The sequence below is a fragment of the Gallus gallus genome, chromosome 5 (genome assembly GCF_016699485.2).
Source record: "Gallus gallus isolate bGalGal1 chromosome 5, bGalGal1.mat.broiler.GRCg7b, whole genome shotgun sequence".
In the NCBI taxonomy this organism is placed as follows: Eukaryota; Metazoa; Chordata; class Aves; order Galliformes; family Phasianidae; genus Gallus; species Gallus gallus.
Genome location: NC_052536.1, coordinates 34,664,055 through 34,688,624, shown reverse-complemented (window position 1 = coordinate 34,688,624; position 24,570 = coordinate 34,664,055). Strand labels below are relative to the sequence as shown.

The window sequence follows — 24,570 nt, the reverse complement described above, 5'->3', positions numbered from 1 at the left end:
AGACTTCTCACCTCTTCTTTCCTGAGCTCTGAGGAAAAGGAAAGGGATGGGACATGTGTCCTTCTAAGCTGCTATGATGGGACAACGGGAGTCCAGAGGATGGCCCCTGCTCTGAGCAGCTTTCAGGCAAGTCCCGAGGAAGAGGGCAGGAACAGGACTGGTGTCCTCAATGCTGCTGTGTCGGGACAGTGGGAGGAGAGTGGGCCAAAGGGTGTCTGCAGGATCAAAACCCAGTCGAGGAGCACATAAATTGTGTGAAGCTGAAGGAACTGCTAGGCTAGAGCTGGCCCAAAGCATGGCCTTTCGTAGATATGTGTCCAAATCACTACAGCACAGAATAACTTAAACATCTCTCAGGATTGGTTTTCGGTGCTCTGCACTGCAGTGAGGGTGTTAAATGTATAACTATTCTTCTTACTGTAACAAAATATGAAAAAAAAAAAGGTGAAAAAAATAATTAGAAGGCAACTGAGAATAAGAGAATTTGGCAAAATGCAGGATGCGTTTGCACTGGCAATATCTTGGTTATTCATGTCCAAAGGGTAACTTTGGCCCTCACCATTGCCTGGTGCAACAGAAAGATGCAACATGCATAGCATAGCATTTCATGGCCAAAAAAAGAGAGAAGGGGAACAACTTCGACAGTAAATACAATATTTTCAAGTTATTTCTTTGCAACTTCTAAGTCTTGGTTCGAATCAGACATCCATAAGATTATACCACTTGTATATCAAAGCTAAAGAACCGAAAGGGCATTAACCTGCATAAACTTAGCCTATCAATAAAGTTAAACTGCAGCTACTTACACATTTATAATATAGTTTTCAATTCCTTTCAATAGTCTGTATTACATGCTATTCTGACTTTTTTCTGCGTTATTCATCTGGACAAGATCTCTTTTTACCAAGAATAACAGAAAGTATGGGATTTATTGCTATAATGAAGTTCATTCAAATCTCTGTTTTCTCTCTCTAAAGGACAGGAGGATAGGCGTTCATCTCATCAGGCAGCTTATTAGGATTAGCACTGAATAAGACACCACAGAATGTCAAGCCTATCAGTTACTAAACATGCATCATACAAACTTTGTCTTTGCGAGAACCTCTGCTCTGCATTTGTCATCCACCTGAATAATTAACAAGTACATGCTGCCTGCCAGCAGCTTAGGGAATTAATTTTCACAGATTAAATGCAGATCACGTCTGCAAAAAACTCAGACCACACACATACTGTACTATTACTTTTCAAACACTAAAAGGCGAGGAAACAAGTTTTATTATGGTTGCAATCAAGTCTGACCTAAAACTTAATGATTATGAAGTCATAACTATAATAAATGTGAAGTGGTCAGAGGTGTTTTAATACCTAACTGACGCAACAAACCACCATGGAACATCTTTTATTAGCACAATAAGCTATTTACATAAACCTTCGAGCATTCCACAGTTGCTTCACTCTTTTATACTATTCTGTTCCCAAAAAATGAAGAGTCACAGGGAAAAAACTAATGTCTGTAAAAACTGAGGTTTTGAACTTCTACTATTTGCTATGTGTTCCCTCAGAAATAGATAGAGATGATAACTGCAACATACAGTAACATGTATATTGAAAGCAAACATTTTACTGAGATTCTGCATTTGTGTCTTTCTTTGTACTTTCTGTGATCTAACACTTGCCACAAATCAGAAGCCAGTTAGAGACTAGGCTACAGCTGAAAAGAAAAAGATGACCAATTATTGAAAAAGATGATGAAAAACATCCTTTTGTGCTACACTTGATTAAAGTCTTAACTGCATAGTGATTTTATGCAATTTATCTTACATCATCATCGGGAACGATGTTCTCTAAGAAAAGGATCCGAGTAGACAAAGGATCAAGTTTCAGATCTTCCATGGCTCCTTTTCTGAGATGCCATGCTTTCTCAATGTACTGACGGCTAAGCAGCAAAATTACTCAGTTTGAAGCCATGGTACCATTGTGCCATTTACACTCAGTACTATTTCTGTGCCTAAATAAGGAAAATAGTACCAAAAAAATTAAAACTTTCCATAAAGAAACCTGCACTATTCCCAAACTGAAAGGTGATGAAGCAAAACAAAAACGCACAGGCTTAAAGCAGTGAATTTCTTAGGATATGAATGAGTATAATAGAAGAGCCTATATGAAAGAGGAAACACCACAAACAAGAGAACAGTGGCCAAAGTAGCCCACAGATATCTCCACCGGGGTACAGGCATTAGTGTAACTCTAACATAAAGACTACATCCTTGCAGATGTTGCAAGTTTTGTACGTACAGTCCTTATACTGACATAACAGGCATCACAGGTTCACATAATGAGCAGGACTAGGTCCTTTCTCCAAATTAGAAGCATCACTGTGGTAGTAAGGCTTTCCTTTTTAGACTACACTCTTCTAAGATGCAGCATTCCTACTTACATGAAGATGGCTTCCTTTTTGGTTAAAGCATACTGTAATTTTTTGAGTTATCTTCCTAAAAATTGGCACTGGAGAGAATTTAACAGGTGGGAACTTAGCTGCAAAACTGAATGTAGAGCACATGCACCAGTACTAGAAGACCACATAATGTATGTTAATTGAATAAATACCAAAAGTAGTTATTATAGATGACTTATATTTGTGAGTTTAATCTGAGCTATGTAGTGCTTCTATTTCATATAAATAAACATGAGTAAGAAGTTTCTTTTGAAAGTTCTGAATCCAGAAGTATCTGTTTTTATACATACATTTTAAAAGGAATAGATATACACACTTAAAACAAATTAATTTTTAAAAAATTGAAAGCTACCAGATTTTTTCTTCAGTTTTAAGAGGTTTTGATCTATTGTATTAAATTGTGCCTATTCATGAAATATGGCTACATTTCAAATCTATAGTTCCAGAAAGCTATCCCTACTCGTAAAGTTACTATCAAGAGATAACATGATTACAATTCTTTTGACCTACATTGAAAACAGCCAACTTAATGTGCATGAATTACCAGTTAATCATCAGAGTAAACAAAATTCTATTAAAAAATTGCATTGAAGTGCAGTACTTATTACATTTATAAACATTATCGCAATCATCTACACAAAAATCATTATCTTTCTTGTTCTTTGCTCATTAATAATCACACCCTCAGATATAAACATTTTGCATAAAATTAACATACTGCATTCATCTCTATTTCTTTCCATTTTTTAAAAAGAATACATATTTTATCCAGGGAAGCAACTGAATGTAAAGACAGTTGTGTTGTGTTTTATTTTTATTCTTTTTAATTCAATATTTTCTGTGTTTAATATTTTGCTACACGTATTGAAATTTAAATTGAATAGGATTGGTATTGTCCACAGCAGAGACCTAGTTCCAATCACAGTATGCCTATCACTAGCAAACTAAAATTGAGGCCCTGCCCTTGGCCCTGGGGCTTAATCTCTGGGTAATGCTGGAAATGTTGTTCCATGCATGGATTAGCAAATTAAAAGAAGTTACAAACCTCTACTGTGACTTGTCTAACTCCGGCAGTCCCTAGATCACCATCCATAGTTACAGCCCTAGGCCTACGTGTGCTGAAAATATATAGGAAATAGCAAATTCAAAGGAAGATTTCTGTCTAACTACAGCCTGGAACTACATTTGCAGAATAATGACAGCAACAACAGTAAACATGCACAAGTATCTAACTTAGAATTAATAATCAGACAGTCCCTTTTATCAGCTGTAATTGTTTTTTTACCTCATAAAAAAAAGTTAAGACTGTATCAAGCTAGATCTAGTTAAATGCAAATGAATCTGATTTTTCCCATATTAGTATTGAGAAGATAACGTTCAGTTTACACTTCATGCAGTTTTGTTTATGTCATAGGGTTTTAATGGAACATTCAAATTGTTTAGCATCTTGTATCAGACAACACACAAGGACTGTGGATGCTTTTATTAAGGCTTTGAAACTGATTGAGGTTTGATGTCAAAAAGATGCAGGTATGAGCAAATATCTTTGTAAAACAGTAACATATGCTCCATTTAGAACTTTCAATTCTGTTAATTATTCCCAAGGGGGAAAATATACCCAGCAATTTGTAAGCAATGTTCACTGCATCATTATCTTAAATAAAGTCAAATAACTGAATATCTGTAAGTTTTCATGGAATATTTGAGGAAGTGATGTTTTCAGGCAGCCTAGTGTTTTGCACCTGATTTGTTTGTTAGGGAGGATGCACAAAGTATTCTGTTATACAGGCTCCTGGGATACCAACTATAAATCTTTTATATTTGTATATTTAGAAATACAATATTTGCAATACTTACAATAAATATTTACAATGTTTAACGCATTCAGTGGAATCTAGTTGTATCCTTTAATTCACCATCCAGGGGTTACTATATTTTAAGAAGGAACAAGCATTTGCTTGACATTTTTTTAGTAAGATGTACGATACAAGATTCTTTCTCTCTTCTAAAGTAATTCCACTCAAGTGCCACTGCATTCTAGCACCCAGTCCAAGTCGGAGACACATGAATAAAGCTGAAACACCAGCAACATCTAGCCATAGTCATGAGACAACAAGGGCTTCAGGAAAGGAAATGGATTTCAGTGTAACCAGTAAAGTAGCCAAGTTATTCTGCTCCCATGACTTTCTTTACAATGAAATATCATCTTTGACTTGTGATGTTACACAGAGAGATGAAAGTGCATCTGGAGGTACTGGATACCTTATAGCAACAAGGTCCTCTCATTTGTGGTATGCCCTCTTAGTCATTAAACAATAACATAGAATGTGCCGGGAGGGGAGGTGTTAAGATAATGGAGAATAGTTATCCTGCAATCTGGCTTTCTAAAAGGTTCAGGAGAAAGGAATCTCCTTAAATTACCATAGAAAGTGAAAAAAGGAAAAAAGAAAAAGAAAAAAAAGAAAAAGAAAAGAAAAATAGATGATGATACTGCATTTATCAGGCCAAGTGAGCTTCATTAGCTAATCAGGGACACATAGAAGGGCTGGTTTATGTTTGAGAGAGATGCACATAAACCAGCATGCATAAACACTGAAAGGGAGAAATTATCTGTGGGTTGGGAAAAAAATATATGCATTGCCATTGTCTAGAACAATTAGATATTGAACATTGATTTTAAACAGTGATCACAATTAAGTCTTTCAGCGTGTCTGACAATAATGTAACATACAGTGCTTTTATTCTCTAGTTCCAGGACAGCTTAAAACAGCTGGAGTCTGGTGACAAAATTACAGGCAGAAAAGTTGAGGCAGTTAAGCAGCTGGTTAGATCCAACTAGCAAAAACTCAACCAGGATTACAACCTCTTCCGGACTTAGTGCTAACTAGAAGTAGTAGTTCTTGTGTCATTCCCCATCCTCCCCCCATCCTCTATTTTGTCCTTGCCCACCTTCCACCCCTTTTTGCCACATCTTCCACTTATTTCTAAGAAGGATCATGCAGCATTTCTTTGAAATGCCTTTTAAGCAACAACCATAGGAGCCAAACATAGCTAAACAGTTTTGGAAATGTATTTAAAAAGCAGAGCTGGCCAAACAGGCACCAAACAAGCAAACCAATGGTTTCTCCATTCTGTTGCACAATTATGCTTCTTGCTTGACTGGGAGGAACCATTTAAGGTTCAGAATTCAAGCTCAGTCAGCATCTGATTTTCTGCAAAGAGTTCCACCAAAAATCTCAATTTGCGAATGCTCTGGCCATGATTCTGCAATATTGGCATCTTTCTGCTAGGAAGTAGACTAGGACCATCATCTCATTTTATACAGGCCATCCAAGAGCCATCAGACAATAATGGCTTTTAGTTTCCACCCACCTGGGCTACATTCATACTGGTGACCTAAGGTGAAGGTCTCCACATCCCATTACTAAACCTTCAAGCCATTTAGTATCCTTGTGTAGTCTCATATCTGCAGCATAAAGTGAAGAGACAGTAAAATCTGTCTGTATTTGAGATCTGTTCTCAAGTTCATGGTCAGTCAAAGCCTTTTGATGCAAGACAATATAAAAAGCCTTGTGCAAGTAAAAAGTATACAAAATTAAAATACAGTATTTTCACATAAAATACAAAATCGTTTATATGAACCAAAAATTATTATCTGACCATAAGTCTTTGCATGGTACTAATAAAAAGAATGAAGTAGGTAAAAATAAGCAAGAATCTGAAAAATCTTCAATAGCAATTCAAACAATATTAGCAGTATTATCAAGATATTAATGTGTATTTTTAATAAATTAAAAGCAAAGCTATGTGTAAATTACACAGTTAGCATTTATTGCTACATTCACACGTAATGAGTATAGTGCGTTTTCTGTTAAATGATGCTAGTCTTTTTCATACACAGTTTTAAATATTAGAACTGTAAATTATCTTGCGTGTTAAATACGCCAACTGCTACAGAAGTGTTAATTGATGTATTATTAAAGCAGTTTTAGGAGAAGTGAGAAGACTTTTAAACATTATGGGTTTTGACTTTGAATTGTTAAACAATGAGTTTAACGATTTACTAGAAACAATCTTCTATAAAATAAGAATTTAAATAAAAAAAACATTCTATATACAATTCCAGACTAAAAATACTTTCTTTGTAACATTCAGCCTTGAATTAATCAGATAAAGATGAAAGTGGAGAATTTTGCCAATAGTGTTTTTTTTTACTAAACTCACTCAGTTATGCCTTTCAGCTTGCTATATTTTATAGGAAGGATATCTTGTTAAAACAACTGTTGAAGGCAAGTCATGTCATATCAACCACACTCCATACCCTATGGGAGCTCAAATGTTCCAAAGTTTATGTTAATATAATCCTGCCATACAATTCAACTAAGGAAAAATTAGCATTTTCTCAGTGACATGTAAGACTTCATATAAGTACCACATTATCTATGTGTCTTCCAGAAATGAGGTAAAGCCACAGCAAGGATTATACTGAATCAATTTAGGAAGGTAAATATTGTTAACAAGCACCATAAAATAGCCTAGTAGATTATTTGAATCTCTATTTATCAACTAACAAGTAGGCTGCACTTCTCAGTGCAGCTTCCAACAATATATCTGTAGGACAGCAATATTCACTGGCTCAAGAGACCAATGCAACTTCTCAGCAAGGGGTATGCTGCTTTCTAATAAAAGATTTACTATGCAATATGCTGTGTGCTTCCACCATCCTCTCTCAAAGTGGCTTTAAAGAAATGGATGTGACTTCTTGCCTATCTAAATCTTTTAAACATGTTTTGCTCTGGCCATAAACACTTAAGTACAGAAATCTTTACAGGAAGTATTCCAAAAGAGATATAAAGTATTGTTTATTGTAGGATTTTGAACCTCTGAAGCAACACACTTAAACAATCATTTAAATTTGCTGAGAAAAAAAAAAACAACAAAAAGAAAAAAAGCAACACAAAACAAGCGAAGAAGACAACAAGGGATCTGCAAGAGCTACTGGAGCTTATACACTCTCTTTGCTACTCTTCCGTATGACATGCAAAACATACTGAAAATTTCCATGTTACTGGGAATAAAAAGGTGCAGACAGAAAAGTCGTGTAAATGCTTAAGAATTTTAGTAAGCCAGTCAGCCATGAGTTCCTGCCAAGAAAGTCTTATTTTGTTTATTATTTAGACTAGACCCCAAACCACTTTTTTTTGTTGTTGTTGTTGTTTAATTAAGAAAATAAAAAAGCCAAACAACAAAAACTTGGCAGAGTCAATTCTCCTGTTTAACCAGGCTACTCAGCAGGCTGACACTCAGCTTCTAAACTGCATTTTTCAAAATATTTTCTCTGTACTGACAGAAGCTGCTATAAAAAATTTGTCTCAACATCCAGCTGGTGATTGACGGCAGGGCCAGAGAGACTGCAGTAGGCTTAAGCAAGGGAAAAGAGCATTAGCTGTACCACAGTGGTGAAGTGGTATGAGGTTTACAAGTATTAATAAGGAGAGATAAAAGCATGTTCCAGACATATTTCTGAGGCGAAAGAATAAGGATGATGCAATAATCGGCATAACATTAAAATGAATATCTGAACTGAAAAATAGACAAAAGCAAGAAAAAAAGTTAAGAAGATTCCATCCTCCCTTCATACAATACTTCAGTGGCAAAAGGAGCATATCCATCTTATATATCTGGAAATTCTCTGTATCTTTCAGGGTATTAGAAAAACTGGGATTCAAATTTTGAAGCCACAAGAAAACTATGCTTTCCCTATCTTTGTATCCAAGATTCTAAATTTTAGATCAATTAAATATTCTATTTTTAAAAGATCATTATCAGACTCTAGCCTTTAACCAGACAATGTAATTTTACCAAAATCCTGATATACTCAGTCAAAAAATAGCTATGAGCACTCAGCAGTAAGCATAGGTAAGTTTAACGCTTAAATCTGACTGATAACAGCAAGTGGTAGTCTTGGAACAGTTGAACATTTTTGCCATCTAGAGAACATCTTCACTGCTTCAGGGAACAAAGAGAATTGCACTTCAGTGAGCAAATCTTTCCTCAGTCATAGACAATTTTGTTTTAAACCAACAACAACAACAAAAAAAACAGAAGTCATAAGGCAGTGATCCATCTGTGGCAATGAAAGGGTCATTTCAGCGCTTTACCCAAGAGTTTCCCTGCCATGTCTCTGTGTCCTGCTGAGATCCATAACTGATAACAGAGTTAGCAATTGCACAGTCAGAACGGTTAAGTTTCTCCACATGGGTCTTCTAGAAGAATGTGGAAAATTTTGTTGCTTTGTTTTCCCCCAGAAATGTTACAACTGCAGTTGGCACATGTTCAGTATACCTGGCCAACTTGTAAAATCTAAAAAAGAGAGCTGGTGCATAACAGATCTTCCTGCTGATGCAAACCACTAGCCTTGGAAGACTCCATTCAGCCAGCTGTTATGTTTGAGTTTCATTATGTCTGTGAGCTTTTAAGCCTCCTCCAAAGTTTTCGTGCACTTTCCTCAGACTAGAGATAATCACTTTCATGACTTCTGTGGCACAGTTACTAGGCACGGGCTTTTTTAGTCACCACTTTTTATCCACATGAGACAACACTAGCTTTATTCTCCAGTGGTCAAGAGCATAAGCCCTGGTAGCTCTAACCCTTGCGGGATTTTGTGTTCATCTTCTGAAGTAATACTGAGAAAAAAATAGATTTTTTTCAATGGGTTCCAAAAACAAGTACACTTTCATTCTCTAGCATGTAAAGCTATAGCCAATCCAGCTGTCTGGCTCTCCCATTTTGCTGAGCTTCAAGAAGTGCCCTTTTTGAGGATCACAGGGCTTTTGCATACACCTTCTTCACCTTATCACTGCAACAGTCAGCCCTCTGCTTGTTGAACTCTTCATCCTCATTCCTTCTGCCTGAGCTGAGTTACACCTAATCAAGGATCCTGTTCCTATTCATTGCACAGGATTCATTTGTTTCAACAAGTCTGTAATCCTTTCTTCCCTCCCAAGTCCATTCTGAGTACTTCTGACACTAGAGTCTTGAAGACTCAACAGTTATATTGTGCTCTCTTTTTTTCCACAGTTCTGAGCATTCTTCTTGTTCTAAAACCAAGAGGAATTACTCATCTTTCCTCTTGTATGTGCTTGTGTCTCCTCGAGTATGAATGCACAGCACTGTGACAGCCAAACTCTACCTATCTGCAGATGTAATTAGCTACTTAGGGCAAACTAAAAGTAAGGTAATTACCTTCAACTACTCATATCAACACCTTAAATAACCAGGTCTTTACACAGAATTGCAAACAGTGAGCTTCCTTCCATCACAAACATTCTTTGATCCATATGCAAGTACAGGTCCAACCTAAATTTTCATCTATTTACTAAGGGGGTTGTTTACTACCATATAATAAACATTGTAATACCAGTATTTATGTTTTAGTATTATGCTTTAGTTTTTTTGAATCTCTTGCATCTGAGACCATAATCAAATTATGTGGTATAGTTCTCCAATTACATCCCTGGATCATTATATTTACCTGTTTTTCCCTGGCAGACATTGTCTGCAGAGCCATCTGGAATGCATACTGTGGCCTTTTGAATACAGGCCTCAAGCCAGGGAAAAGGAGGCATATAGCTGGAGGTAATAGGCACATTAAAAACAGTATCAGACACTAATCTACATAAGTGCTACCAAAAGCTCTGCAATGTGCTGCTGTTGTGAGGAACATAACCTCCAGCCCCAGGAAGATGGGTAAGCAACGAGTGCAACTGGCAGCAGAGGAAACTATGGGGATAAGACATAACTAAACAGGAACATGGTTTAGTGGTAGGGAGACTTTCAATATCAAAACTGAAGTATTAAGGGTAAAAAACAGTAATTTCCTGTTTACAGGAAATTTCCTGCACTTAGTCTAAAATACAATTATTTTCTGTTTTTGAGGTCATCTCACTGCCTCCATGCAATATGCAGCACCCATATCAACTTGAATTATGTTTTTCAGTCTAATGCAGATGTAAAATTTTGCTTGAACACAACAATAAGTGACTGATGTTTGCATACATAGAATTGGGGTTTTTTTTAATCAAAAACATCCACACAAAAATCAAAGATCAAGTGACAAACATGGTATTGGGTGTACAAGTATGAGGAATAGATGGCTAACTGTAAGCAATTATTTACTTTGATTTTTACAAATTGTCCTTAGATAAGCACATGGAAGAAGATAACAATATACAAATGTTAATCCAGCAGGAGTTGCATCCCAACATGAATTTTAATACATTTCCCAAAATCACCTCTTATAAAATATGCATGTGTAAACAGATGAGCCTTTTATGATGTCTTTGGAGAAAACACACTTCGAACATGCAGAGAAACAACTCTTAGCACAGAGGAGCCCTACTTCCCCGTTCCAGGGCCTGACCACAAATTTAGGAGTTTTAGCATAAAATGCTAATTTCAAGCATCCTAACAGCATATATATCATGAGTGTTCACAGACAAGAGTGAACAACATGCAGAAGGACTGCGGTGAAGGAGGAAACCTTCCACTTAAAACCTTGAGCATACTGCTGCCATGACACCAAGACTTGTATTTAAGATGTTTGCAAGAGCCATATGGCCAGTACAAACCATCCACTAAAAAAGCGCTTGGGTGAAGAGGCTCAGAGAAGGACTCTGCCTCCTTAAACTGCTGCTGAGAAAAGGAGCACTTATCCTCATAAAAGGCAGCGCATGGAGGGTTCAGCCAATTCCCATATAAAATCACCTAAACATCTGTGAAACACAACATTTATTCATCTTTATGAATTCTTCAAAGTTCCAGATAAGAGTCTCCCTCAATTTAAGGGAGAAAAGCTATTCCTAGTTGTCAACTCAAAATAAATAATAACTGGAGCTAGTGAAGAAACAGAGAAAAAAAGGAGCAGTTCACTGCTCTGGTCAATGTTGCTTAGGGTATCTTAACACTTAGGAAGTGGACGTTGCCGCAAGGATACAAAGTATCCCAAGAAAAGGAAATACATTTGGAGCATACAGAAGTCAGAAATGTGCACGTAATTGTTGGCATTCTGAAAAGTATTTTGTTCCAATTAGTGACAATGTCAATATTTAGATTTCAGTTCAACCTTTAAGTGATAACCTAGGCCTGCACTGGCTGAATTGTTCTTCTGACACCTCACAAAAAGGTGTTACTGTTTGTAACCTGCCAGTAAACTTGGGAAGGAGGTGAGAGGAAAGATAAAGTAACAGCAAAAAAAGCTATCTAATGACGTTGTCTTGACCTGTTTCTTAACAGATTTTGCCCGTTACAGAGTACCATGCTCCTGGAAGATATGAACCTACCATCTGTGAATTTTACAGCCATTCAGTAGTACTATTTTATGGATAATTATCTGATGCTATGCCTTTCTAGTAATTTCAATGCCACAGTTACTACTGATGTTGATGCATGGTTTGGATACATGCCTGATGCTCCCCAGGGTGATATGAATCAGAACTGCCTCTGTCTGGCATGTTGGGTCCAGCATGTAACGTAGCCACCATCAGTAAACAAGCAGCAATGCACCGATTCTAAAAGCATGCTGCTATCCCTGGAAGTAAGAAAGTCTCCTGCTATGATAACCATAAAATGCTTTCTTAGTAAGAAGATCTAAAGCAAGAAGGTCTCAAAGCAAGCAGCAAAGCATTGTGCCTGACTATACATTCATTAGGTTTTACAGTCTGATTTTGTTGAGAGATTTGTGAAAGAGTATAAAGCTCGGAGTATTTTTATTGAAAAAATTTTGTGTACGTCATTAGATACCAATGGAAAGTTGCTCAACTATGCGGGATTTAGCATGAATAGCATTGCCACAATATATCAGGTAAATCACAACATCTGTAGTTTTCTATTCTGACTGAAAATGAAATATGACAGAAGATAAGGTTTCTCACCCTTAATACAAGTCATAATACAAAGCATGTAAAGGACTACATCAGCAAAGGCTTGATTTGTATGTCTACAAAAAAATCATCACTTATTAGCAAAAAAGCAATATCAGTTAAATAACAGTTGTTCAAGACAACAGCACATGCTATACAGGTTTCTACTGATACACCTTTGTCCAAATGGGATACAAAAGTATAAGTTTGGACTGTATTTTTTAAAATAAAATTTCTGAACCAAGATATTCAGTATTTTGCTCAAAATATTTTCTTTATTTTCTATCCACAATAAATAAAAAAACCTGCTCAATTAGACTTGCAAACTTAGGAAAACATGAAAACTTTTTAGTATAACATTTGACTCAAAGCATAGAGCATGGCAGTAATGTTGGGGCAAAGAAAATCTATATGCTATAGCAAAGGATAGTTATGGAACTTGATAACCAGAAACTGGTGTCAGTGGATGGCACTCATAAGATTTCTACCGAGTTATGAGTATCACACATTCCATGCAAATATATATATATTAGTTTTAAAATTATTTTTCCCGTGATTTTCACTATTATTTAGAAAATAAAAAAGGGAAACTCCCTTTAGATCTGCAGGATATACTGCTTTACACCAATTACATCATGTTTTCCTTTAATTATTTGTATTTCAGTAAATGTAAATTAGTATTTTTGAAGTTTTAGAGTCAAATCCTGTTTATGAACACACTTGCTTCTAAATGTTATTGCTACCGATCATTTATGTCTAAAATAAAAAAAGCTGAAGAACCTTTGTATCCATCAGTCAGTACTGGTCACCCCTTATATACAGGTGACCAACTACACCACAGCTCCTCTCCCTCAGTCTCTACCTCTAGATGAAGCAGCATATACAGTATCTTCCAACAGGCCATGCATGAGGGGACAGTGCTAGTGCGCCTTCTTCTACTACTGCAAACTACACACGGCACTTCTAGGCAAGGAGGCAATTGATCAGTACTGATAAATCCAGCAGCCCAGGAACTCCACAAAGACATGCAGAGGCCCTGGCTGTGAGTCAGCTGCAGAGGAGCCACACTGTAGTGTCACAGTCAGCTATGGACAGGTACATGAAATTAATTCATTCAACTGCTGCTCAGTTCCCTGCAGTCCATTTAACTGACTTCTGTGTAGAGGTAAGGGAATTTCACCTTTCATATAAATGCAGCTGGAAAGACTTTACACACAAATTATTCCCAGTTTACCACACATGCTCTAACTAGTGCAGCCTGATTAAATGGTACATGATACAGCATCTCAGACTAGTCTGCGTCACAATCTGCAGTCTCAAATATGGCACAGACCCAACTTCAGTTACAAAATTATAAGAGAAAGTCCAATGCAATTACAACAGGAAAAGATACCTTCTTTTGTGAGTTTCCTGTCATTCAACAAACAGAAGGCTTAGAAATGTGACAGATTGTGTGTCCTCCCTTCTTGTTGATCAGATTTTTTGCTTAGTATTTCTGAGAAATTTATTTCCTATTTTCCATAAATAAAGAGCAAATCTCAATTATATTACCTTTGATTCTACAGTGTTGCAATATGGCTTTTTCTTGTGGTTTGTTGGGTGGTTGGCTTGTTGTTTCCTTTTTTTTGGGGGGGGGGAGGTTAACAATAAAGGACTGGCTTTATGCCTGATGATGACAATTACCAATTTTTACCTTTCTATTGCACTTGCATTACACAGAAATATGCTTTCCACTTTCATTACCTTATACCCTAACATCACGGTATTTTCTTTGTTTTCAAAATGGTGTATGCATTTGTGTATTCATATGCCAGTGCATATGAACATGGAACTTCAAGGTAAAACATCTAATAATATAGAGAGAATGAATCAAAGAACGGTTTGGGTTGGAAGGGATCTTTGAGATCATTCAGTTCCAACCCCCCTGCTATAGGCAGGGACACCTCCCTCTACACCAGGTTGCTCAAAACCCCATCCAGCCTGGCCTCAAATGCTTTCAGGGAGGGGGCATCCACAACCTTGCTGGGCAACCCGTTCCACTGTCTCACCACCCTCACAGAAAAGAATTTCTTCCTAATATCTAGCCTAAATCTACCCTCTCCTGGTTTAAAACCACTTCCCCTGGTTCTGTTGCTACATGCCCTCATAAAAAGTCCCTCCCCAGCTTTCCTGTAGGCCCCCTTTAGGTACTAGAAGACCACTATAAGGCCTGCGCAGAGCCTTCCCTTCTCCAGGCTCAAGAGCCCCAGCTCTGCTCTCATTAGGAAGGTGCTTCAGCCCTCTGATCGTCTTAATAGCACTCCTCTGGACCCACTCCTACAACTCCATGTCCTTCTTGAGTTGGGGGCTCCAGAAATGGAGCAAAAACAGAAGTTTTACAAAATTTAGTACAAGCCTCATTTTCTGTAAACCAGTTTGAAGCAATGAACATTTTGCTAAATATTTGTGTGTTTTCACTGGAACATTATTTCTCTCATAGTAAAAACAAATTAGCATAAGTAAAATAGCACTATCCATAGTCAATTTAAATAAAAGGAGTTTTAGCAATAAGTCAACAGTTTTTCCCATAGGTAAGTCCAAAGCTTAGTTATATTGCTGCACCTGAATGTGAAATATGAGTTGTATCACTTTTGTATTGTGTAGTCCTATGGCTGGGTGGGAGAATAAATAAGTGACTAAACAACTTAAACATTAAACAGAAGCAGAAGTGCTACAGAGGTCCACTAAATCACCAACTTCATTTTGTTAGTGTTGCTAAGAAATGACAGCACAATTTTGAAGTTTGCTCAATGAAATCTTTTTGGGAGGTGGGGGAAGGAACAGGAGAAGAATGAGGGACAAAAAATTAACCAAAAGATTCATTTTCAGTAAACTCTAAGCCTGTGTTACAATAAATCATTATGCTTGATGATTTCATTGTTTAATGTTCTGGTTGTCTGAGAAGCAGATCTAGTTCTAAATAAAAGCATAGCTTGGAAATTAATTAAAAGTAATTTGTTTAGGAAGAAATCTAACATGAAATGTTTCCAGTTTTCCAGAAACCATTTCTTTACACTTGTTTTTGGACACACATTCACTTAATTTGCTAACCGTTTGCAAATAATCTGATTCTGGAAACAAAACTAGGTTTACTATTAGCCATCACTACAGACATGCAGATTTTCAAGGGAAACTGTTTTTCTGTATTTCAACAGCATCACTATGCAAAACAAGCCTTATATTAGTTTAAAGAAAGGCTGCTGTCACCTCATACTCCTGAATGTAATGTGCATGCTCGTGACTCACAGTGCCTGTTTGGTTGGAGCTCATCAGTGCCCGCAGCCCTAATCTGCTCCCAGACATTATGGCCAGCAGCTCTGAAATATGAATTAGACCTACCCCAAGTACTCCATGCAGGGAAAGAGCTCCTTGGGCCCTTTATTCCCTGCAGAGTACCCTGTGCAGAATAAATCAGTGATGTGGAAGAAAACAAAATCCTTCCCAGTAAAATTTGCAGATGACACAAAAGATAATAAAACGGTAACTACCGAGGAGCTGTCAGTTCTACAGATTGCGTGGCAGCCTGGGCTCACCTGAATAAGATGCGTTTTAACACAGTAGAGCACAAAGCTGTCTGTCTAGTAACTAAGAACACAGATTCCAGATAAAGGCAAAATAATAACACAGAAAGGGGCACATGGATGATGGTGAGTAACAAAATTAATATTAGCCTACAGTGTAAAGTCCTGGCTAGTGCAGCAAAAGCAATCCTTTGATGTACACAGAAGGAAACACTGAGGAGCAACAGGAAAAGCTTGTATAAATCACTGCTCATGCAAGAGACTGAGAATCTTTGTTTCAAACAGCAGGCAACAAGACGGCACTGGTTTGTATCTGTGATCCTTGAGCTTTACCAGAGGAACATCTAAAACATGATACCACTACTCAAACCAGAAAGACTGCAAACAGCTACAAGAGGTGTTCACATTCTGGAGAAACTGCCTTGCTAAGAGCAAGAGTGGAAACATCTGTCAAAGACAGGGATAAAAGGTCAACTTGGTACTCTCTAGGGAGAACTCAGGAATGTCATGAGTATTAAAGGATTCTTAAACTTACTACTGCCAGATTAGGTGAAAATTCAACATAAAATAAAGTAGCAACACGTAACAGAAATGATAACTAACATTTCATCTGAGAAAAGTAGCATTTTTGTTTAACTGAAGTTCTTATAATCAGTATTTTCCTTCTAATAAAAAAGGTTGCAGGTTTGTCTTTCCATCTTATATTGCTCTTTCAAATCAAAAGCTGGCACTCTACCTTTCAAAAGCATACTTAAAATGCTCCATGATACCTTCGTTACTGCAACCTATGACTTTTACATGAGCTTTAAGGCAGACATTTGGCTCCTTATGATTCGGAAAAAAAAAAATATACTGTTTTTTGTTCAGTTGTTGAATGAATGCATAAATCACTGGTAAATGAAATGGAGTTATCTTGCACACTGCTTTCCCACACAGTATTTTGAAAATACTAGGTATTAATGTTTCTTTATGTGTGCAAAGCAATGAAGTACTGAAAGAGCATGGAAAAATTCAAGCATTACTGAATGCAAAGAGTAACTCACTCACTGATAATTTGAATTGATCTTTCAACTTCTGGAAATGGTAGCATGACTCAAAAAAAAAAAAAGAATAACCAAGACTTTCATATCTGAAATAAAAATGAACTGCATGAACAATTTCTATAGACTATAAAAAAACATGTATTAATAGGGAATTCAAAGGGGGTCATCGTGGGACCTGAAGACCCAACAAGTTGAACTGCATGCAAGACAGCAAAAGGTAATTGCCTAATTGGTCAATTGACCAATATTAAATTCACTTCAGGATTTCACCAAGAATTGATATTATAATTAGACACTTCAAAGCTTAAATGAATCTTCAAAATTTGTATTAAACTATAAACCGAATAGGATTTTGATAAACTGAATAATGTGGCCCTTTATTATTCAGAGGAAGAAAATTTTTAGGTAACATTTATACATATCATCTATTCACAGTACATTCCATTAATCTCAGAGTAAAATTTAAAACCAGTGCAACATCTATGTCATAATAGAAATACAAGTATGATAACATTTCTATTATTGAAAAATTATATTTTTGAGTGCTGTTCTCTTAAATGCTCCAATCAGCCAAGGATTAGATATTCAACTTAATGCTAGCCAGTGATCATTAATCACTTTAAAGTGGCACAGCTAACCTCATTTCTTATCCAGAGAAAGCCCACTCTCACATCTTAGATGCAAGATGATGTTGGCTCACTTTTCATTGTTTTAAATTCAGTTTAAGACTCCTGTTTTTTGCTGCAAAAGACATCCAGAAAGCTCAGCACAGATAATATGCAGATATGCATATTTTTGAGATATGCTTTGAGAGCAGAAACAGGTAATGGTAACAGGGATAAAGATCTGCTATGGGGAGTCTCACACTGAGGCTACAAGAATCAGATTTATATTAACAGGCTTGTTACCTGTGGCTTATTTGGCAGATGCTCATAAACAGTGAATTGGGTTATTAGCTTTCAAACGAATATAGTGTTAGGTCAAATTTATGGCAAGGAAATATGTAGACGCTTCTTCAAATATAGCCATCAAAATCAGATTGCAAGGAGAAAAATTAAGATGTGAAATGAGGAAATATTATCTTCTTACTTTTACAAAGGCAAATGAAATGAAAAAGTAAATTTTTCAGAATGAGTACGAAGACTGTCCCCTACCAATTCCTTGCTAGATTAACCCCTATACATGTCATGCTGAAGTGGGAAGAAGCTCGTATACCCTAATGCCCTACAGCATTAGCTTGAATGACAGTCTTGCTCTCTCATACGCTGCTTTTTTTTTTTTCCTGCAGCTAAAAGAATTGTTTCAAACTATCCCAATCCATCCAACATCATATAAACAAGGATAATGAAAAGTTTCATGCCTGAGTCAATTTATGTGCAGCACCACCTCCAAGGAATAGAAAGACATAAAAAGGTAGCAATCTCTCAGCCCTTCTCAACTTCACTGCGCCATCCCAATCACCATACCAGCAAGACCAGCTGCAGAGGAGCCAGCAGGGGGTTTTAAGCCCACTCCCACAAAGTTTTATTTCTCCATTCAGAACTATTAGCTCTACTCTGCTTTGTCTAATCTCACCACACTAAGGGTGGGATGAGCATTGTAGACCACCTCGACAACCCAAAGAAATCCTTTAATCTTTCCTCACAAGAAACCCTGGGAGAGTTATTTGGTCCATTATATCCTCTTGTAATGTGTAAGCAGGGCCATGAGATTTCTTGGATATGCAAAGCAATTGCTTTTGTTTTGTCCATTTGATAAATAAACCTCAATTTAAACCTTAGAGACAGACAAGAATGGTTTAGCTTTGTACCTTCTTCTCTCAGTTGTACAAATATTTATATTTTTTGAGCTATCACAGTCTAAGGGAAGCTTATTTTAGTCTGGTAAGTCTGGATGTTCTAAGCATTCACAAGCTCAGTATGGTAATGTGCATATGACCAGCTTCACCTTCCAGGACAAACTGCTCCACTTCTTACACTGAAATCAATAAGCCTTCTGTTCTATGATCATTGCAGAGAAATGAAAGGAAAAAGAGCTAATAAAGCCATAGCTGTATTTCTAGGACTGAAGTGAGTGAGGTGTTTTCCTTGCATATTTATTCCATGCTCTTGATTTCAGAAGAAATACTTAACTGCAGAACTCTTTCCTGTTCACTATACTCCACGTGAAAACAGACATGACACTTATGTCTGCTTAATATGGACAGGAAGAAATGAAAAAATTATTCTTCCACCCTTGCTTTGGAGATAGCACACAAGAGCAATTAAACTGAGAGTTTCCCCTTCATGATCCAGATGATACTGTGAAGAACCACTTTATGAAAGGAATAACTTCTAGGAGAAAAAATAACTGAGATATCCTCTGCTTGTACACAACCAAGACTCCCAACAGACAGGCAAGAAAAAAACACCACTTTTCTTGACAAGCCATTATTCCTTGTAATTCAGCAACAAATATAACTAGAGCACGTGCAGGGAGCTGTGCCATCTCTGGAGATCTTCTACACAGGCTTTGTTCACTATTTGACACTCCATAAAGGTGAACAAGAGTGCAAAACATAGGTGTCTGAGCAAACAAAAGAAAGAATTTTCAACCTGGGCAAGTGGGAAAAGCCTTGGCAGCTTACTTATAGTGAACTAGAAGTGAGAAGAAAATATTTCTTTTTATTGTCAGTTTTGTTTGACACCACAAAAGAAGTCTTGAAAATCCTGGCTACAGCAATGGGGACAGGGAGGGGAAAAAAAAAAAGAAAGAAAAAATGAAAAAAGAAAAAAGTGTTCAGGAGGTGATGGTCAGTCAAACTCCAGGTCAGTAACTGACAAGTCTCCGGTTTTACTGCCACAGATCAAGACATACAGTCTGCTTAAAAAAACACAACATTAAAATCTTTTTAGAACAATTATGTTGTGTAAGTCATTACCACTAGCAAATGCAGAAACAAACTGTAATTGTTTTCAAGCTTTAGATCTTTTTTAAGCATATTTACACGTTCAGTAACCACAAATAACATAGGCCCATGGCAACTGAGGTGATTGACCGTGGGGGAAAAGTGTTCTGGGTGGGATATCTAGTGGCATTAATAAGTCTTGATTGTAAGTGGATCATAAATAGTTTAGAGTGATTTCTATTAAAATATTTAACATATATAAAACAGACAAAATATTATAATTGGCCCAACTCCCCCCCCCCCCCCTTTTTTTTAAATGAGAATTAAAATGTGTTGACTTAATATCTTAAGTTGGAGGGACCCTATAAAGATCAAGTCCAACTCTATACCTCCCCAAATGTTTTCTGAAAAAATATTTCTGAGGTAGAAGGCCAGGGCATAATCCTGCCAGATTAGAATGGAAAGGATAAAAATATCTCAATTTCAATTGCTAAGTAGCTATACACAAAATACCTTTAATTGGTAGATAGTTAAGCATAAATCCAGAGCAGAGGGAAAAGCATTACACTGACAGCCATTTTCAATGGAATTCGGGGAAAAAAAGTCAAGGAATAGAAAGAAGCTCAATCATAGAAAATAAATAAAAATAAAAATAAAGTCCCACTATTTTAAAACAAAACAAGCTTCTAGCAATTAAATATTCTCAACATGTGCAAAGTGTACACGCTCAAGTCTAGTAAATGGTCATAACAAGAGTATCTGAATCGTGAAAAGTGAAGATTAACTCATCTCTGAAAAACTTCAGAACATAAAAAGGACCTTCAAATATTTATGAAGGAACACAAACTACCACTTACTACAGATATGACTACGCTTCTGTCAGGTATGTAATTCTGTAGTTTCTAAATCTGGTATGGATAGCAATGGAGCATTAAATGACTACTGAACCCAGCTGCTCCCTGTGCCAACAGCCAGATACCCTACTGGGATTTGGACACCACACAGTCTTCTGCTGTTTTGCAGTGCCTCCCACCTTTAGGTGCCCCAAGCAACTAGTTTGAAGCTATCACTAATGGCTACCGAAGCTGCAGTCCCTTCTCCAGAAGTGTAGTTCATGTGTATGTTACTTCATACACAGTCCTCTATTAGCAAGAGTTCATCCAGAAGTTTAAATTTCAAAAATGCCATTAAAACAGCTTGACTTTGTTGTGGTTGTAATTTAGTGAGAAGTTTTTAACAACTTGTTGTTAAAACTCATATCATTGAAAATATATCTCCATAGGAAAAAGTACCAAAAACATCCATTGGGAGGAAGATAGAAATAATGCCTCAGAGAACTTAAATAGCACTGAAGTACCACCAAGGGAACATTTCACTAATCAAAAAAACCACTCTCTGCTGTAGGAAGACAGGCATTAGTTTTCAGAACCAATCTGTTTTCTACAAGTGAACTTGGCAATAATACTTCAACCAATTAATCACATAAGCAATTTCAGATAATGACAATACAGATGTCAATTATAACACCACTTCATCACCTATCTGATTTTTGGCCTTTTTTCTTGGCCCAATTTGCCTGTACAACTGTGTACCTATTTGTAAGTGAACTTCTACCATCTTATTTTTGGTCAGCACTGCTAGCTGTTTGACTATACTGACTGTTCAATCTATTTAATTTCAAACATTAAGATAAATCAGCATCACTGTATTTAGCACTCAGAAGAAACTGTGCCAATTTTCTCTTATTTCCACAAAATTTCAAAATCTTGAGGTTATTCTAAAAACTGAGATAGTATGCTACAAATATGCTTTAAACATTTAAGCAAAGGAATATATTTTCATGATTAGCGACATTACAAGAGAATTAAAGCCACAAAAGTTAAGTTCTGTGCTGACATTTACAATGACACTAGATCTAAAATGCTGAGATCAGCCTGTACGCTGATTACTGTCAGAGTAAGATGGGAAGACCAACAAAAAAAATGGAAGAAATACTTATAAATCAATACAAAACATAAATAGAACCTCAGATAAAAAGTAGCAATTCACAGGGGCTTGGGGTTTTTTTTTGTTTGTTTGTTTTAAAGCCAAGCCAATGGCCAGATTTCTATTTTGGATCACCAAGTTAAATTAATGTTATAATTATATTGATAAATCTAGATTTCTCTTTTCTTCTTAGTTCTCTAAATCAAAATGATACTTTTCATCTACTCAGAACTACCAATTATTTTTTATATGGTTGAAGCCATTACTTAGAAACATATTTTTAAAAAATCACAAAAAATAAGCAACAAGTTATGGAATAAGAAGAATGGATAAAGGAATATGATCGAAAAAAATAATGATGAGCATGACAGCCTTGCCCAAGAAACATTTTGTTGCAGCATAAGTACAACTGATGTTTAGAAGCTAAGGATTTTTTTTTTTTTTTTGAAAATGACATCTGTTATACACGAGACAGCAATAATACTGATACAGAAAATAAGAAGTTGGAGTATGAAAAATAAATGCTAAGTGACAGAAAGCAGTTTGAAAATCCAGCAAGACTGCAGAAAGTTCATAATGCCTTTGCAATATATTAACACAAAATCATCTATAATATACCTGTCAAATATATACCTTTGAATTCTATTTAAAACTGCATTATTAAATCCTTACTATAATAAAATAGAAACTTTACTGATAGATTGCAGCAGTAACATAAGTTAACCACGTTACAGTTGCCTGCCCACAACAGCAGCACTTTTGTCAGAAGCACTGGTAACAACCTTCAGTTGCACACAAAAGCAGGCTCTGTTAGGGCAATGGACAAAGGCAAATGACTGCAAAGCAAGAGGACTCAACTTCAATTTAACTGTCCTGTAAGGTACATACTAATTAGCTGCAAAGCTAAGAAATCCTAGCTAGCATGTTAAGTCTGCTACATGACAGTATAATTTGACTTCTTAAAGGATTATGCAAATTACAGCTCATCATTCCATTACACGACTGAAAAAAAGTGACAGCTAATTTATACATAACACACCTTTCAAATCCCTAAGATGTGAACCACCTGTGCAATACATTTTGCCTAGATTTTCTAATGTATACATTTTTGTTTATTGCACTGTACAAAAGCATACCTAAGAGATTTAGCAAAGTCATAGGGTCTTTTATTTGCTTTTTAGCTTTTCGAACACAATCCCAAAGAATTAAGCAACATATTTCTGTCCCTGCTTTAGAGAGTTTACATGTAAGCAGAGGTATAAGGTTTCAACATGTGTAATTTGTGAATAGCGGGAGAGCACGAGCACTAAATGCACGAGCTAGAGGCAAGACTCACACAGATTTCAACATACTTCTGGTAGGTAGATTCACAGTAGATTCCGTCATATCTGTAGATTTTCCTACATTCTGATTGGTTGGGCAGAGGATGCTGGACAGTTATTCTGTAGAGGCATCAAAAACAGATAGACATGACTAGAGATTCTCTACAGGTAACTGTAATGCAGCACAATCAGTATGTTGAAATTGATTTATTTATATATATATATATTTTAAAACATCTTTCTGATCTCTTTAAATCAACTGCCTTGTGCACGTAACATCCAGAGGTTCCACTTTTAGAAATTTGCACTGAGAGTAAACTAAACTTCAGTTCTTCACAAGAACTTTTTTCCCCCATCAAATAAAAGTGGTAAAGAATTTTACGAACCAAATTGATACTTCACATAGGTTGTGTAAAATATAAGATGGTACTTATAAAATTGATTATTTATTGTTTACTATGGCAGTCCATCCTCAGGCAAGACATCCATTTATATCAGCTGGGAGTTTATCCAGACAAAGACCAAATAACCCTCCAATTTAAAATGTCAACAGCAATTCACACATTTGCAGAGTATGAGGATGTTGTAGCATTATGAGGACTGTGACTGAAGGTGCTCAGCACCATCTGAATAATGCCATATGTTCTCGGATCAACTGAAAAAAATGGAAGTGATTGGCAGCAATCAGGAGGTGCGCAGCATCTTGTAAAATCAGTCCCTAAAAGATTTGTCAATCATTCTATTATTCATCCCTCCCCAACTCCCTCTTAGTAGAAAATACAATTTGGCTATAAAAATTCAACATCATTTCTAAAATATACTTGGGAATTGCACACAAAACAGTACACACTAATTTCCTTTTTTTTTTCCCTCCCCTCTTCTCTAGGATATAAGCATGTTTTAGATGCTTATTTTTACCTCTCACAAATTAATACGTTTGTCTCTTTTAATACAATACTAGTTAAGCAAGCTAGGGCATAAAGTTGTGAAGCTTACATATTTTTCAAATGTTGAATTTTAGACTGTGAACAAAATATTTTTAATAAATATTCTTATCAGTATAGATTTGTTTTTATAACTAACAAGTCTGTATTACTCTAAACTAGTCTTGTTTTTTAAAATCACGTGTGTTTTAACAGTAATTTGATTAAGGAGTTATGAGGAGAAAAAAAGGTAAAAAAAAGTATAATAAGGCAGCAAAAAGCTTTGCAATAAAGTGGAAAATTACCTACTTTGGAAACTGAGGGCCATTCATGATAAACTTGCACCAATACAGAGCAGCAAGAGCACACCACTTAATATCTCTACAGTCCTGGTCCCCTGGGTTCTGATTGAACATCAGTTACAGGCCCTGCATGAGCACTCCTCAGCACTGGTTTTGGTACAGGTGCCTGATT

At 36.4% G+C, this 24,570-nt stretch overlaps 1 protein-coding gene across 4 annotated transcripts in view; it reads right to left on the bottom strand.

The window, feature by feature from the left end:
- Nucleotides 1-24,570, bottom strand: part of NPAS3 (neuronal PAS domain protein 3) — a 604,931-nt gene that overhangs the window by 501,509 nt on the left and 78,852 nt on the right. For 2 of the 4 annotated variants that reach the window (XM_015287645.4, XM_015287647.4), the window contains exon 2: nucleotides 23,204-23,293. The exons of the other annotated variants lie outside the window; for them this stretch is intronic. In XM_015287645.4, the coding sequence (XP_015143131.2) occupies nucleotides 23,204-23,293 (90 nt within the window). The remainder of the gene's footprint in view (nucleotides 1-23,203; nucleotides 23,294-24,570) is intronic. 4 annotated transcript variants of the gene reach the window in all.